Below are 20,003 nucleotides of genomic sequence, written 5' to 3'. Positions count from 1 at the left end.
CAGCACCTGGCGTGCTAGGAAGGGATATTTGGTGTGACTGCAGCACCTGGCGTGCTAGGAAGGGATATTTGGCGTGGCTGCAGCACCTGGCGTGCTAGGAAGGGATATTTGGTGTGACTGCAGCACCTGGCGTGCTAAGAAGGGATATTTGGTGTGATTGCAGCACCTGGCGTGCTAGGAAGGGATATTTGGCGTGACTGCAGCACCTGGCATGCTAAGAAGGGATATTTGGCGTGATTGCAGCACCTGGCGTGCTAAGAAGGGATATTTGGTGTGATTGCAGCACCTGGCGTGCTAGGAAGGGATATTTGGTGTGATTGCAGCACCTGGCGTGCTAGGAAGGGATATTTGGTGTGATTGCAACACCTGGCGTGCTAGGAAGGGATATTTGGTGTGACTGCAGCACCTGGCGTGCTAGGAAGGGATATTTGGTGTGACTGCAGCACCTGGCGTGCTAAGAAGGGATATTTGGTGTGATTGCAGCACCTGGCGTGCTAGGAAGGGATATTTGGTGTGACTGCAGCACCTGGCGTGCTAGGAAGGGATATTTGGTGTGATTGCAGCACCTGGCGTGCTAAGAAGGGATATTTGGTGTGATTGCAGCACCTGGCGTGCTAGGAAGGGATATTTGGCCTGACTGCAGCACCTGGCGTGCTAGGAAGGGATATTTGGCCTGACTGCAGCACCTGGCGTGCTAGGAAGGGATATTTGGCTTGGCTGCAGCACCTGGCATGCTAGGAAGGGATATTTGGCGTGATTGCAGCACCTGGCATGCTAGGAAGGGATATTTGGCGTGATTGCAGCACCTGGCATGCTAGGAAGGGATATTTGGCGTGGCTGCAGCACCTGGCGTGCTAGGAAGGGATATTTGGCGTGACTGCAGCACCTGGCATGCTAGGAAGGGATATTTGGCGTGATTGCAGCACCTGGCGTGCTAGGAAGGGATATTTGGCGTGGCTGCAGCACCTGGCGTGCTAGGAAGGGATATTTGGCGTGGCTGCAGCACCTGGCGTGCTAGGAAGGGATATTTGGCGTGATTGCAGCACCTGGCGTGCTAGGAAGGGATATTTGGCGTGGCTGCAGCACCTGGCGTGCTAGGAAGGGATATTTGGTGTTATTGACCCATTTGTAGAAATATTATATTTGTTTTGGTGACAATAATGAAAATAAATGTTAGATATTTTTTTTTGCGTGTGTTATGATATTTTTTTGTGTGAATTAACCTGTTTTTATTGTAGCGGCGTTCGCTATATGTTTTGTCAATGAGAAATAAATACTTCTTACTGGGGGGGTTTGGGATTGTGAAGTTACTACTACAAGCCGAATATGTTTGCCACAAATGGGTGTGACCCAAAATTCAGTAGGTCCACGGCACCGACACACCCACCTAGCCGTTCAATCACAAGGTTTGCACCGACGCGCAGGACTGGGCTATGACAATGCAATTCAGTGCCAGACAGAGGAGCGCGATCTGCGAGGGCAGGGAACTGCCCTCAGGGTCTTCCTGGACTCACAAAAATTCAGGAGACTCCCAGACGTTTCAGGAGAGTAGTCGGGTATGGCTTAATACGGAAAGGATCTTTTCATTGAACAGAACTCTACAACCCGATTTCCCGTCCTACAGATGCCAATCTGATTAACGATTTGTTGGGGGATCGGCAAAATCCTATATGTTAAAAACCCCTGACTCACCCATTACAATCATTTTTGGGTCCGAATCGGTGAATCATGTTGTGTTTTGCCGACGACCCACCGGAGAATTGGCGCAATTAATCGTAGATGTATTAGTTCAGCCTGCCGATCATTTTATAGGTAACTATACAACAATATGGCGCTCATTTTCCAATATCCACACCAATATTGTGTGTGTCCAGCAAGCACTAATCTGTATATTGAATAGACGATGACCCATGCCAGGGTGGTGACGCTAGTACCAAGGGAATTTCCTGACCCGTGCCCACTCTGTGGTACCGGGGTATGGGCATTAAGTGGGGACCCTGCAAAAGAGGAGCTATAAGTGGTAACGTTCTTATGACAATACGTTTGTTTGGTAATTGCAGTGATAGACCACATGTGGCTCCCTAGTTGTTGTAGAACTATAAGTCCCAGTATCTCTTGGCTCCCAATACTGATTTTATCAAACTAGTCAACGGAAAAATGTCCCATTCACAGAGCTGCGCCAGCGATACACAAAGCGTGGATAATGGCGGATGATCACTGTCATATTGCAAGCTAAATGCTTCTGGCTGGCAGGGCATGCTAGGACTTGTAGTTCCACAACAGCTAGAACGCTACCAGTTTCCTATGCCAGATATCTGAATTCATCATATTGAGCTGGTTCCTTGCAGCAGGCCGATGTTGTGACTATTATTCTGTATGTACAGTCCGGCATCTCATGTACCAGCGTTTCCTAGAAGACAAGGACAGCGGCTCGCTCTAATCCTGGCTTCTGTTTTTCCTTTGCAGGAAAGACTCCTCCTCTCCATTCTGCCCAAACATATTGCAGACGAGATGCTCAACGACATGAAAAAGGACCAGAAACAGAAGGAGCTGCAGCAGTTTAACACCATGTACATGTACCGGCACGAGAATGTCAGGTACTCCCCTACAGGGCCCCCTATGTACACTATACTGTGCTATGATTCCAGATGTCATCTCTCTAACACCATGTACATGTACCGGCACGAGAATGTCAGGTACTCCCCTACAGGGCCCCCTATGTACACTATACTGTGCTATTATTCCAGATGTCATCTCTCTAACACCATGTACATGTACAGGCACGAGAATGTCAGGTACTCCCCTACAGGGCCCCCTATGTACACTATACTGTGCTATGATTCCAGCTTTCATCTCTCTAACACCATGTACATGTACCGGCACGAGAATGTCAGGTACTCCCCTACAGGGCCCCCTATGTACACTATACTGTGCTATGATTCCAGCTTTCATCTCTCTAACACCATGTACATGTACCGGCACGAGAATGTCAGGTACTCCCCTACAGGGCCCCCTATGTACACTATACTGTGCTATGATTCCAGCTGTCATCTCTCTAACACCATGTACATGTACCGGCACGAGAATGTCAGGTACTCCCCTACAAGGCCCCCTATGTACACTATACTGTGCTATTATTCCAGATGTCAGCTCTCTAACACCATGTACATGTACCGGCACGAGAATGTCAGGTACTCCCCTACAGGGCCCACTATGTACACTATACTGTGCTATGATTCCAGCTGTCATCTCTCTAACACCATGTACATGTACCGGCACGAGAATGTCAGGTACTCCCCTACAGGGCCCCCTATGTACACTATACTGTGCTATGATACCAGCTGTCATCTCTCTAACACCATGTACATGTACCGGCACGAGAATGTCAGGTACTCCCCTACAGGGCCCCCTATGTACACTATACTGTGCTATTATTCCAGATGTCATCTCTCTAACACCATGTACATGTACCGGCACGAGAATGTCAGGTACTCCCCTACAGGGCCCCCTATGTACACTATACTGTGCTATGATTCCAGCTTTCATCTCTCTAACACCATGTACATGTACCGGCACGAGAATGTCAGGTACTCCCCTACAGGGCCCCCTATGTACACTATACTGTGCTATGATTCCAGCTTTCATCTCTCTAACACCATGTACATGTACCGGCACGAGAATGTCAGGTACTCCCCTACAGGGCCCCCTATGTACACTATACTGTGCTATGATTCCAGCTGTCATCTCTCTAACACCATGTACATGTACCGGCACGAGAATGTCAGGTACTCCCCTACAGGGCCCCCTATGTACACTATACTGTGCTATTATTCCAGATGTCAGCTCTCTAACACCATGTACATGTACCGGCACGAGAATGTCAGGTACTCCCCTACAGGGCCCACTATGTACACTATACTGTGCTATGATTCCAGCTGTCATCTCTCTAACACCATGTACATGTACCGGCACGGGAATGTCAGGTACTCCCCTACAGGGGCCCCTATGTACACTATACTGTGCTATTATTCCAGATGTCATCTCTCTAACACCATGTACATGTACCGGCACGAGAATGTCAGATGCTCCCCTACAGGGCCCCCTATGTACACTATACTGTGCTATGATTCCAGCTTTCATCTCTCTAACACCATGTACATGTACCGGCACGAGAATGTCAGGTACTCCCCTACAGGGCCCCCTATGTACACTATACTGTGCTATGATTCCAGCTGTCATCTCTCTAACACCATGTACATGTACCGGCACGAGAATGTCAGGTACTCCCCTACAGGGCCCCCTATGTACACTATACTGTGCTATTATTCCAGATGTCAGCTCTCTAACACCATGTACATGTACCGGCACGAGAATGTCAGGTACTCCCCTACAGGGCCCACTATGTACACTATACTGTGCTATGATTCCAGCTGTCATCTCTCTAACACCATGTACATGTACCGGCACGGGAATGTCAGGTACTCCCCTACAGGGCCCCCTATGTACACTATACTGTGCTATTATTCCAGATGTCATCTCTCTAACACCATGTACATGTACCGGCACGAGAATGTCAGGTACTCCCCTACAGGGCCCCCTATGTACACTATACTGTGCTATGATACCAGCTGTCATCTCTCTAACACCATGTACATGTACCGGCACGAGAATGTCAGGTACTCCCCTACAGGGCCCCCTATGTACACTATACTGTGCTATGATTCCAGCTGTCATCTCTCTAACACCATGTACATGTACCGGCACGAGAATGTCAGGTACTCCCCTACAGGGCCCCCTATGTACACTATACTGTGCTATGATTCCAGATGTCAGCTCTCTAACACCATGTACCGGCACGAGAATGTCAGGTACTCCCCTACAGGGCCCACTATGTACACTATACACTATACTGTGCTATGATTCCAGCTGTCATCTCTCTAACACCATGTACATGTACCGGCACGAGAATGTCAGGTACTCCCCTACAGGGCCCCCTATGTACACTATACTGTGCTATGATTCCAGCTGTCATCTCTCTAACACCATGTACATGTACCGGCACGAGAATGTCAGGTACTCCCCTACAGGGCCCTCTATGTACACTATACTGTGCAATGATTCCAGCTGTCATCTCTCTAACACCATGTACATGTACCGGCACGAGAATGTCAGGTACTCCCCTACAGGGCCCCCTATGTACACTATACTGTGCTATTATTCCAGATGTCATCTCTCTAACACCATGTACATGTACCGGCACGAGAATGTCAGGTACTCCCCTACAGGGCCCCCTATGTACACTATACTGTGCTATTATTCCAGATGTCAGCTCTCTAACACCATGTACATGTACCGGCATAAGTATGTCAGGTACTCCCCTACAGGGCCCCCTATGTACACTATACTGTGGTATTATTCCAGCTGTCATCTCTCTAACACCATGTACATGTACCGGCACGAGAATGTCAGGTACTGCCCTAGAAAGCCCCCTATGTACACTATACTGTGCTATTATTCCAGATGTCAGCTCTCTAACACCATGTACATGTACCGGCACGAGAATGTCAGGTACTCCCCTACAGGGCCCCCTATGTACACTATACTGTGCTATGATTCCAGCTGTCATCTCTCTAACACCATGTACATGTACCGGCACGAGAATGTCAGGTACTCCCCTACAGGGCCCCCTATGTACACTATACTGTGCTATTATTCCAGATGTCACCTCTCTAACACCATGTACATGTACCGGCACGAGAATGTCAGGTACTCCCCTAGAGGGCCCCCTATGTACACTATACTGTGCTATTATTCCAGATGTCAGCTCTCTAACACCATGTACATGTACCGGCATAAGTATGTCAGGTACTCCCCTACAGGGCCCCCTATGTACACTATACTGTGCTATTATTCCAGATGTCAGCTCTCTAACACCATGTACATGTACCGGCACGAGAATGTCAGGTACTCCCCTACAGGGCCCCCTATGTACACTATACTGTGCTATGATTCCAGCTGTCATCTCTCTAACACCATGTACATGTACCGGCACGAGAATGTCAGGTACTCCCCTAGAGGGCCCCCTATGTACACTATACTGTGCTATTATTCCAGATGTCAGCTCTCTAACACCATGTACATGTACCGGCATAAGTATGTCAGGTACTCCCCTACAGGGCCCCCTATGTACACTATACTGTGCTATTATTCCAGATGTCAGCTCTCTAACACCATGTACATGTACCGGCACGAGAATGTCAGGTACTCCCCTACAGGGCCCCCTATGTACAGTATACTGTGCTATTATTCCAGATGTCATCTCTCTAACACCATGTACATGTACCGGCACGGAAATGTTAGGTACTCCCCTACAGGGCCCCCTATGTACACTGTACTGTGCTATTATTCCAGATGTCAGCTCTCTAACACCATGTACATGTACCGGCACGAGAATGTCAGGTACTCCCCTACAGGGCCCCCTATGTACACTATACTGTGCTATTATTCCAGATGTCAGCTCTCTAACACCATGTACATGTACCGGCACGAGAATATCAGGTACTCCCCTACAGGGCCCCCTATGTACACTATACTGTGCTATTATTCCAGATGTCATCTCTCTAACACCATGTACTTGTACCGGCACGAGAATGTCAGGTACTCCCCTACAGGGCCCTCTATGTACACTATACTGTGCAATGATTCCAGCTGTCATCTCTCTAACACCATGTACATGTACCGGCACGAGAATATCAGGTACTCCCCTACAGGGCCCCCTATGTACACTATACTGTGCTATTATTCCAGATGTCATCTCTCTAACACCATGTACTTGTACCGGCACGGGAATGTCAGGTACTTCCCTACAAGGCCCCCTATGTACACTATACTGTGCTAATATTCCAGATGTCAGCTCTCTAACACCATGTACATGTACCGGCACGAGAATGTCAGGTACTCCCCTACAGGGCCCCCTATGTACACTATACTGTGCTATTATTCCAGATGTCAGCTCTCTAACACCATGTACATGTACCGGCATGGGAATGTCAGGTACTCCCTTACAGGGCCCCCTATGTACACTATACTGTGCTATAATTCCGGCTGTCACCTCTCTAACACCATGTACATGTACCGGCACGAGAATGTCAGGTACTACCCTACAGGGCCCCTATGTACACTATACTGTGCTATTATTCCAGCTGTCATCTCTTTAAAACCATGTACATGTACCGGCACGAGAATGTCAGGAATTCCCCTACAGGGCCCCCTATGTACACTATACTGTGCTATGATTCCAGCTGTCACCTCTCTAACACCATGTACATGTACCGGCACGAGAATGTCAGATGCTCCCCTACAGGGACCCTATGTACACTATACTGTGCTATGATTCCGGCTGTCACCTCTCTAACACCATGTACATGTACCGGCACGAGAATGTCAGGTACTTCCCTACAGGGCCCCTATTTACACTATACTGTGCTATTATTCCAGATGTCATCTCTCTAACACCATGTACATGTACCGGCACGAGAATGTCAGGTACTCCCCTACAGGGCCCCCTATGTACACTATACTGTGCTATGATTCCAGCTTTCATCTCTCTAACACCATGTACATGTACCGGCACGAGAATGTCAGGTACTCCCCTACAGGGCCCCCTATGTACACTATACTGTGCTATGATTCCAGCTGTCATCTCTCTAACACCATGTACATGTACCGGCACGAGAATGTCAGGTACTCCCCTACAGGGCCCCCTATGTACACTATACTGTGCTATTATTCCAGATGTCAGCTCTCTAACACCATGTACATGTACCGGCACGAGAATGTCAGGTACTCCCCTACAGGGCCCACTATGTACACTATACTGTGCTATGATTCCAGCTGTCATCTCTCTAACACCATGTACATGTACCGGCACGGGAATGTCAGGTACTCCCCTACAGGGGCCCCTATGTACACTATACTGTGCTATTATTCCAGATGTCATCTCTCTAACACCATGTACATGTACCGGCACGAGAATGTCAGATGCTCCCCTACAGGGCCCCCTATGTACACTATACTGTGCTATGATTCCAGCTTTCATCTCTCTAACACCATGTACATGTACCGGCACGAGAATGTCAGGTACTCCCCTACAGGGCCCCCTATGTACACTATACTGTGCTATGATTCCAGCTGTCATCTCTCTAACACCATGTACATGTACCGGCACGAGAATGTCAGGTACTCCCCTACAGGGCCCCCTATGTACACTATACTGTGCTATTATTCCAGATGTCAGCTCTCTAACACCATGTACATGTACCGGCACGAGAATGTCAGGTACTCCCCTACAGGGCCCACTATGTACACTATACTGTGCTATGATTCCAGCTGTCATCTCTCTAACACCATGTACATGTACCGGCACGGGAATGTCAGGTACTCCCCTACAGGGCCCCCTATGTACACTATACTGTGCTATTATTCCAGATGTCATCTCTCTAACACCATGTACATGTACCGGCACGAGAATGTCAGGTACTCCCCTACAGGGCCCCCTATGTACACTATACTGTGCTATGATACCAGCTGTCATCTCTCTAACACCATGTACATGTACCGGCACGAGAATGTCAGGTACTCCCCTACAGGGCCCCCTATGTACACTATACTGTGCTATGATTCCAGCTGTCATCTCTCTAACACCATGTACATGTACCGGCACGAGAATGTCAGGTACTCCCCTACAGGGCCCCCTATGTACACTATACTGTGCTATGATTCCAGATGTCAGCTCTCTAACACCATGTACCGGCACGAGAATGTCAGGTACTCCCCTACAGGGCCCACTATGTACACTATACACTATACTGTGCTATGATTCCAGCTGTCATCTCTCTAACACCATGTACATGTACCGGCACGAGAATGTCAGGTACTCCCCTACAGGGCCCCCTATGTACACTATACTGTGCTATGATTCCAGCTGTCATCTCTCTAACACCATGTACATGTACCGGCACGAGAATGTCAGGTACTCCCCTACAGGGCCCTCTATGTACACTATACTGTGCAATGATTCCAGCTGTCATCTCTCTAACACCATGTACATGTACCGGCACGAGAATGTCAGGTACTCCCCTACAGGGCCCCCTATGTACACTATACTGTGCTATTATTCCAGATGTCATCTCTCTAACACCATGTACATGTACCGGCACGAGAATGTCAGGTACTCCCCTACAGGGCCCCCTATGTACACTATACTGTGCTATTATTCCAGATGTCATCTCTCTAACACCATGTACATGTACCGGCACGAGAATGTCAGGTACTCCCCTACAGGGCCCCCTATGTACACTATACTGTGCTATTATTCCAGATGTCAGCTCTCTAACACCATGTACATGTACCGGCATAAGTATGTCAGGTACTCCCCTACAGGGCCCCCTATGTACACTATACTGTGGTATTATTCCAGCTGTCATCTCTCTAACACCATGTACATGTACCGGCACGAGAATGTCAGGTACTGCCCTAGAGGGCCCCCTATGTACACTATACTGTGCTATTATTCCAGATGTCAGCTCTCTAACACCATGTACATGTACCGGCACAAGAATGTCAGGTACTCCCCTACAGGGCCCCCTATGTACACTATACTGTGCTATGATTCCAGCTGTCATCTCTCTAACACCATGTACATGTACCGGCACGAGAATGTCAGGTACTGCCCTAGAAAGCCCCCTATGTACACTATACTGTGCTATTATTCCAGATGTCAGCTCTCTAACACCATGTACATGTACCGGCACGAGAATGTCAGGTACTCCCCTACAGGGCCCCCTATGTACACTATACTGTGCTATGATTCCAGCTGTCATCTCTCTAACACCATGTACATGTACCGGCACGAGAATGTCAGGTACTCCCCTACAGGGCCCCCTATGTACACTATACTGTGCTATTATTCCAGATGTCACCTCTCTAACACCATGTACATGTACCGGCACGAGAATGTCAGGTACTCCCCTAGAGGGCCCCCTATGTACACTATACTGTGCTATTATTCCAGATGTCAGCTCTCTAACACCATGTACATGTACCGGCATAAGTATGTCAGGTACTCCCCTACAGGGCCCCCTATGTACACTATACTGTGCTATTATTCCAGATGTCAGCTCTCTAACACCATGTACATGTACCGGCACGAGAATGTCAGGTACTCCCCTACAGGGCCCCCTATGTACACTATACTGTGCTATGATTCCAGCTGTCATCTCTCTAACACCATGTACATGTACCGGCACGAGAATGTCAGGTACTCCCCTAGAGGGCCCCCTATGTACACTATACTGTGCTATTATTCCAGATGTCAGCTCTCTAACACCATGTACATGTACCGGCATAAGTATGTCAGGTACTCCCCTACAGGGCCCCCTATGTACACTATACTGTGCTATTATTCCAGATGTCAGCTCTCTAACACCATGTACATGTACCGGCACGAGAATGTCAGGTACTCCCCTACAGGGCCCCCTATGTACAGTATACTGTGCTATTATTCCAGATGTCATCTCTCTAACACCATGTACATGTACCGGCACGGAAATGTTAGGTACTCCCCTACAGGGCCCCCTATGTACACTGTACTGTGCTATTATTCCAGATGTCAGCTCTCTAACACCATGTACATGTACCGGCACGAGAATGTCAGGTACTCCCCTACAGGGCCCCCTATGTACACTATACTGTGCTATTATTCCAGATGTCAGCTCTCTAACACCATGTACATGTACCGGCACGAGAATATCAGGTACTCCCCTACAGGGCCCCCTATGTACACTATACTGTGCTATTATTCCAGATGTCATCTCTCTAACACCATGTACTTGTACCGGCACGAGAATGTCAGGTACTCCCCTACAGGGCCCTCTATGTACACTATACTGTGCAATGATTCCAGCTGTCATCTCTCTAACACCATGTACATGTACCGGCACGAGAATATCAGGTACTCCCCTACAGGGCCCCCTATGTACACTATACTGTGCTATTATTCCAGATGTCATCTCTCTAACACCATGTACTTGTACCGGCACGGGAATGTCAGGTACTTCCCTACAAGGCCCCCTATGTACACTATACTGTGCTAATATTCCAGATGTCAGCTCTCTAACACCATGTACATGTACCGGCACGAGAATGTCAGGTACTCCCCTACAGGGCCCCCTATGTACACTATACTGTGCTATTATTCCAGATGTCAGCTCTCTAACACCATGTACATGTACCGGCATGGGAATGTCAGGTACTCCCTTACAGGGCCCCCTATGTACACTATACTGTGCTATAATTCCGGCTGTCACCTCTCTAACACCATGTACATGTACCGGCACGAGAATGTCAGGTACTACCCTACAGGGCCCCTATGTACACTATACTGTGCTATTATTCCAGCTGTCATCTCTTTAAAACCATGTACATGTACCGGCACGAGAATGTCAGGAATTCCCCTACAGGGCCCCCTATGTACACTATACTGTGCTATGATTCCAGCTGTCACCTCTCTAACACCATGTACATGTACCGGCACGAGAATGTCAGATGCTCCCCTACAGGGACCCTATGTACACTATACTGTGCTATGATTCCGGCTGTCACCTCTCTAACACCATGTACATGTACCGGCACGAGAATGTCAGGTACTTCCCTACAGGGCCCCTATTTACACTATACTGTGCTATGATTCCAGCTGTCATCTCTCTAACACCATGTACATGTACCGGCACGAGAATGTCAGGTACTCCCCTACAGGGCCCCCTATATACATTATACACTATACTGTGCTATGATTCCAGCTATCATCTCTCTAACACCATGTACATGTACCGGCACGGGAATGTCAGGTACTCCCCTACAGGGCCCCCTATGTACACTATACACTATACTGTGCTATGATTCCAGCTGTCATCTCTCTAACACCATGTACATGTACCGGCACGGGAATGTAAGGTACTCCCCTACAGGGCCCCCTATGTACACTATACTGTACTATGATTCCAGCTGTCACCTCTCTAACACCATGTACATGTACCGGCATGAGAATGTCAGATGCTCCCCTACAGGGCCCCCTATGTACATTATACTGTGCTATGATTCCGGCTGTCACCTCTCTAACACCATGTACATGTACCGGCACGAGAATGTCAGGTACTTCCCTACAGGGCCCCTATTTACACTATACTGTGCTATGATTCCAGCTGTCATCTCTCTAACACCATGTACATGTACCGGCACGAGAATGTCAGGTACTCCCCTACAGGGCCCACTATGTACACTATACACTATACTGTGCTATGATTCCAGCTGTCATCTCTCTAACACAATGTACATGTACTGGCATGAGAATGTCAGGTACTCTCCTACAGGGCCCCCTATGTAAACTATACGGTGCTATGACCCCAGCTGTCATCTCTCTAACACCATATACATGTACCGGCACGGGAATGTCAGGAACTCCCCTACAGGGCCCCCTATGTACACTATACACTATACTGTGCTATGATTACAAATGTCATCTCTCTAACACCATGTACATGTACCGGCACGGAAATGTTAGGTACTCCCCTACAGGGCCCCTGTGTACACTATACTGTGCTATGATTCTAGCTGTCACCTCTCTAACACCATGTACATGTACCGGCATTAGAATGTCATGTACTCCCCTACAGGGCCCCCTATGTACACTATACTGTGCTGATTCCGGCTGTCAACTCTCTAACACCATGTACATGTACCGGCACGGGAATGTCAGGTACTCCCCTACAGGGCCCCCTATGTACACTATACACTATACTGTGCTATGATTCCAGCTATCACCTCTCTAACACCATGTACATGTACCGGCACGAGAATGTCAGATATTCCACTACAGGGCCCCGTATGTACACTATACTGTACTATGATTCTGGCTGTCACCTCTCTAACACCATGTACATGTACCGGCACGAGAATGTCAGGTACTCTCCTACAGGGCCCCCTATGTACACTATACACTATACTGTGCTATGATTCCAGCTGTCATCTCTCTAACACCATGTACATGTACCGGCACGAGAATGTCAGGTACTCTCCTACAGGGGCCCCTATGTACACTATACTGTGCTATGTCCCCAGCTGTCATCTCTCTAACACCATATACATGTACCAGCACAGGAATGTCAGGTACTCCCCTACAGGCCCCCTATGTACACTATACTGTGCTATGATTCCAGCTATCATCTCTCTAACACCATGTACATGTACCGGCATGAGAATGTCAGGTACTCTCCTACAGGGGCCCCTATGTACACTATACTGTGCTATGACCCCAGCTGTCATCTCTCTAACACCATATACATGTACCGGCACAGGAATGTCAGGTACTCCCCTACAGGCCCCCTATGTACACTATACTGTGCTATGATTCCAGCTATCATCTCTCTAACACCATATACATGTACCGGCACGGGAATGTCAGGTACTCCCCTATAGGGCCCCCTATGTACACTATACTGTGCTTTGATTCCAGCTCTCATCTCTCTAACACCATGTACATGTACCGGCACGGGAATGTCAGGAACTCCCCTACAGGGCCCCCTATGTACACTATAGTGTGCTATGATTCCAGCTCTCATCTCTCTAACACCATGTACATGTACCGGCACGAGAATAACAGGTACTCCCCTACAGGGCCCCCTATGTACACTATACACTATACTGTGCTATGATTACAAATGTCATCTCTCTAACACCATGTACATGTACCGGCACGGAAATGTTAGGTACTCCCCTACAGGGCCCCTGTGTACACTATACTGTGCTATGATTCTAGCTGTCACCTCTCTAACACCATGTACATGTACCGGCACGAGAATGTCAGATGCTCCCCTACAGGGCCCCCTATGTACACTATACTGTGCTGATTCCGGCTGTCACCTCTCTAACACCATGTACATGTACCGGCACGAGAATGTCAGGTACTTCCCTACAGGGCCCCTATGTATACTATACTGTGCTATGATTCCAGCTGTCATCTCTCTAACACCATGTACATGTACCGGCACGAGAATGTCAGATGCTCCCCTACAGGGCCCCCTATGTACACTATACTGTGCTTTGATTCCAGCTCTCATCTCTCTAACACCATGTACATGTACCGGCACGGAAATGTTAGGTACTCCCCTACAGGGCCCCTGTGTACACTATACTGTGCTATGATTCTAGCTGTCACCTCTCTAACACCATGTACATGTACCGGCACTAGAATGTCATGTACTCCCCTACAGGGCCCCCTATGTACACTATACTGTGCTGATTCCGGCTGTCACCTCTCTAACACCATGTACATGTACCGGCACGAGAATGTCAGGTACTTCCCTACAGGGCCCCTATGTACACTATACTGTGCTATGATTCCAGCTTTTATCTCTCTAACACCATTTACATGTCCCAGGACGAGAATGTCAGGTACTCCCCTTCAGGGCCCCCTATGTACATTATACACTATACTGTGCTATGATTCCAGCTGTCATCTCTCTAACACCATGTACATGTACCGGCACGAGAATGTCAAATACTCCCCTACAGGGCCCCCTATGTACATTATACACTATACTGTGCTATGATTCCAGCTGTCATCTCTCTAACACCGTGTACATGTACCGGCATGAGAATGTCAGGTACTCTCCTACAAGGGCCCCTATGTACACTATACTGTGCTATGACCCCAACTGTCATCTCTCTAACACCATATACATGTACCGGCACGGGAATGTCAGGTACTCCCCTATAGGGCCCCCTATGTACACTATACTGTGCTTTGATTCCAGCTCTCATCTCTCTAACACCATGTACATGTACCGGCACGAGAATAACAGGCACTCCCCTACAGGGCCCCCTATGTACACTATACACTATACTGTGCTATGATTACAGATGTCATCTCTCTAACGCCGTGTACATGTACCGGCACGGAAATGTTAGGTACTCCCCTACAGGGCCCCTGTGTACACTATACTGTGCTATGATTCTAGCTGTCACCTCTCTAACACCATATACATGTACCGGCACGAGAATGTCATGTACTCCCCTACAGGGCCCCCTATGTACACTATACTGTGCTGATTCCGGCTGTCAACTCTCTAACACCATGTACATGTACCGGCACGGGAATGTCAGGTACTCCCCTACAGGGCCCCCTATGTACACTATACACTATACTGTGCTATGATTCCAGCTATCACCTCTCTAACACCATGTACATGTACCGGCACGAAAATGTCAGATATTCCACTACAGGGCCCCGTATGTACACTATACTGTACTATGATTCTGGCTGTCACCTCTCTAACACCATGTACATGTACCGGCACGAGAATGTCAGGTACTTCCCTACAGGGCCCCTATGTATACTATACTGTGCTATGATTCCAGCTGTCATCTCTCTAACACCATGTACATGTACCGGCACGAGAATGTCAGATGCTCCCCTACAGGGCCCCCTATGTACACTATACTGTGCTATGATTCCAGCTTTTATCTCTCTAACACCATTTACATGTCCCGGCACGAGAATGTCAGGTACTCCCCTACAGGGCCCCCTATGTACATTATACACTATACTGTGCTATGATTCCAGCTGTCATCTCTCTAACACCATGTACATGTACCGGCACGAGAATGTCAAATACTCCCCTACAGGGCCCCCTATGTACATTATACACTATACTGTGCTATGACCCCAGCTGTCATCTCTCTAACACCATATACATGTACCGGCACGGGAATGTCAGGTACTCCCCTATAGGGCCCCCTATGTACACTATACTGTGCTTTGATTCCAGCTCTCATCTCTCTAACACCATGTACATGTACTGGCACGAGAATAACAGGCACTCCCCTACAGGGCCCCCTATGTACACTATACACTATACTGTGCTATGATTACAGATGTCATCTCTCTAACGCCGTGTACATGTACCGGCACGGAAATGTTAGGTACTCCCCTACAGGGCCCCTGTGTACACTATACTGTTCTATGATTCTAGCTGTCACCTCTCTAACACCATGTACATGTACCGGCACTAGAATGTCAGGTACTCCCCTACAGAGCCCCCTATGTACACTATACACTATACTGTGCTATGATTCAAGCTATCACCTCTCTAACACCATGTACATGTACCGGTACGAGAATGTCAGGTACTCTCCTACATGGGCCCCTATGTACACTATACTGTGCTATGACCCCAGCTGTCATCTCTCTAACACCATATACATGTACCGGCATGAGAATATCAGGTACTCTCCTACAGGGGCCCCTATGTACACTATACTGTGCTATGACCCCAGCTGTCATCTCTCTAACACCATATACATGTACCGGCACGAGAATAACAGGTACTCCCCTACAGGGCCCCCTATGTACACTATACACTATACTGTGCTATGATTACAGATGTCATCTCTCTAACACCATGTACATGTACCGGCACGGAAATGTTAGGTACTCCCCTACAGGGCCCCCGTATGTACACTATACTGTGCTATGATTCTAGCTGTCACCTCTCTAACACCATGTACATGTACCGGCACTAGAATGTCAGGTACTCCCCTACAGGGTCCCCTATGTACATTATACACTATACTGTGCTTTTATTCCAGCTGTCATCTCTCTAACACCATGTACATGTACCGGCACGAGAATATCAGGTACTCCCCTACAGTGCCCCCTATGTACACTATACTGTGCTATGACCCCAGCTGTCATCTCTCTAACACCATATACATGTACCGGCACGAGAATATCAGGTACTCCCCTACAGGGCCCCCTATGTACACTATACTGTGCTATGATTTCAGCTCTCATCTCTCTAAAACCATGTACATGTACCGGCACGAGAATATCAGGTACTCCCCTACAGGGCCCCCTATGTAGACTATACACTATACTGTGCTATGATTCTAGCTGTCATCTCTCTAACACCATGTACAGGCACAGGAATGTCAGGTACTCCCCTACAGGGCCCCCTATGTACACTATACTGTGCTATGATTCCAGCTATCACCTCTCTAACACCATGTACATGTACCGGCACGAGAATGTCAGGTACTCCCCTACAGGGCCCCCTATGTACACTATACTGTGCTATGATTCCGGCTGTCACCTCTCTAACACCATGTACATGTACCGGCACGGGAATGTCAGGTACTCCCCTACAGGGCCCCCTATGTACACTATACTGTGCTATGATTACAGATGTCATCTCTCTAACACCATGTACATGTACCGGCACGGGAATGTTAGGTACTCCCCTACAGGGCCCCTATGTACACTATACTGTGCTATGATTCCGGCTGTCACCTCTCTAACACCATGTACATGTACCGGCACGAGAATGTCAGGTACTCCCCTACAGGGCCCCCTCTATACATTATACACTATACTGTGCTATGATTCCAGCTGTCACTCTCTAACACCATGTACATGTACCGGCACGTTAATGTCAGGTACTCTCCTACAGGGCCCACTATGTACACTATACTGTGCTATGACCCCAGCTGTCATCTCTCTAACACCATATACATGTACCGGCACGGGAATGTCAGGTACTCCCCTACAGGGCCCCCTATGTACACTATACACTATACTGTGCTATGATTCCAGCTGTCATCTCTCTAACACCATGTACATGTACCGGCACGAGAATGTCAGGTACTCCCCTACAGGGCCCCCTATATACATTATACACTATACTGTGCTTTTATTCCAGCTGTCATCTCTCTAACACCATGTACATGTACATGCACGAGAATGTCAGTTACTCTCGTACAGGGCCCCCTATGTACACTATACTGTGCTATGACCCCAGCTGTCATCTCTCTAACACCATATACATGTACCGGCACGGGAATGTCAGGTACTCCCCTACAGGGCCCCCTATGTACACTATACTGTGCTATGACCCCAGCTGTCATCTCTCTAACACCATATACATGTACCGGCACGGGAATGTCAGGTACTCTCCTACAGGGCCCCCTATGTACACTATACTGTGCTATGATTCCAGCTGTTATCTCTCTAACGCCATGTACATGTACCAGCACGAGAATATTAGGTACTCCCCTACAGGGCCCCCTATGTACACTATACACTATACTGTGCTATGATTCCAGCTATCACCTCTCTAACACCATGTACATGTACCGGCACGAGAATGTCAGGTACTCCCATACAGGGCCCCCTATGTACACTATACTGTGCTATGATTCCATCTGTCATCTCTATAACACCATGTACATGTCCCGGCACGAGAATGTCAGGTACTTCCCTACAGGGCCCCCTATGTACTTTATACACTATACTGTGCTATGATTCCAGCTGTCATCTTTCTAACACCATGTACATGTACCAGCACGAGAATGTCAGGTATTCCCCTACAGGGCCCCCTATGTACACTATACACTATACTGTGCTATGATTCTAGCTGTCATCTCTGTAACACCATGTACATGTACCGGCACGAGAATGTCAGGTACTCCCCTACAGGGCCCCCTATATACATTATACACTATACTGTGCTATGATTCCAGCTGTAATCTCTCTAACACCATGTACATGTACCGGCACGAGAATGTCAGGTACTCCCCTACAGGGCCCCCTATGTACACTATACTGTGCTATGATTCCAGCTGTCATCTCTCTAACACCATGTACATGTACCGGCACAAGAATGTCAGGTACTCTCCTACAGTGCCCCCTATGTACACTATACTGTGCTATGACCCCAGCTGTCATCTCTCTAACACCATACACATGTACCGGCACGGGAATGTCAGGTACTCCCCTACAGGGCCCCCTATGTACACTATACTGTGCTATTATTCCAGCTCTCATCTCTCTAACACCATGTACATGTACCGACACAAGAATATCAGGTACTCCCCTACAGGGCCCCCTATGTACACTATACACTATACTGTGCTATGATTCCAGCTGTCATCTCTCTAACACCATGTACATGTACCGGCACGGGAATGTCAGGTACTTCCCTACAGGGCCCCCTATGTACACTACACACTATACTGTGCTATGATTCCAGCTGTCATCTCTCTAACACCATATACATGTACCGGCACGAGAATATCAGGTACTCCCCTACAGGGCCCCCTATGTACACTATACTGTGCTATGATTCCAGCTCTCATCTCTCTAACACCATGTACATGTACCGACACAAGAATATCAGGTACTCCCCTACAGGGCCCCCTATGTACACTATACACTATACTGTGCTATGATTCCAGCTGTCATCTCTCTAACACCATGTACATGTACCGGCACAAGAATGTCAGGTACTCCCCTACAGGCCCCCTATGTACACTATACTGTGCTATGATTCCATCTGTCATCTCTATAACACCATGTACATGTACCGGCACAAGAATATCAGGTACTCCCCTACAGGGCCCCCTATGTACACTATACACTATACTGTGCTATGATTCCAGCTTTCATCTCTCTAACACCATGTACATGTGCCGGCACAGGAATGTCAGGTACTCCCCTACAGGCCCCCTATGTACACTATACTGTGCTATGATTCCAGCTGTTATCTCTCTAACACCATGTACATGTACCGGCACGAGAATGTCAGGTACTCCCATACAGGGCCCCCTATGTACACTATACTGTGCTATGATTCCATCTGTCATCTCTATAACACCATGTACATGTCCCGGCATGAGAATGTCAGGTACTTTCCTACAAGCCCCCTGTGTACACTATACTGTACTATGATTCCTGCTGTCAACTTTCTAACACCATGTACATGTACCGGCATGGGAATGTCAGGTACTCCCCTACAGGGCCCCCTATGTACACTATACACTATACTGTGCTATGATTCCAGCTGTCATCTCTGTAACACCATGTACATGTACCGGCACGGGAATGTCAGGTA

General features: G+C 48.1%; 1 protein-coding gene across 2 annotated transcripts in view; it reads left to right on the top strand.

Annotated features, from left to right (window-relative positions):
- Positions 1 to 20,003, top strand: part of ADCY3 (adenylate cyclase 3) — a 241,451-nt gene that overhangs the window by 172,604 nt on the left and 48,844 nt on the right. For both annotated transcript variants that reach the window (XM_063915060.1, XM_063915059.1), the window contains exon 3: positions 2,467 to 2,597. In XM_063915060.1, coding sequence (XP_063771130.1) covers positions 2,467 to 2,597 — 131 coding nt within the window. The remainder of the gene's footprint in view (positions 1 to 2,466; positions 2,598 to 20,003) is intronic.

Source organism: Pseudophryne corroboree, chromosome 4, assembly GCF_028390025.1.
Source record: "Pseudophryne corroboree isolate aPseCor3 chromosome 4, aPseCor3.hap2, whole genome shotgun sequence".
Lineage (NCBI taxonomy): Eukaryota > Metazoa > Chordata > Amphibia > Anura > Myobatrachidae > Pseudophryne > Pseudophryne corroboree.
The sequence above is the reverse complement of the archived record's forward strand: the minus strand, read 5'-3'. Positions and strand labels throughout refer to the sequence as shown.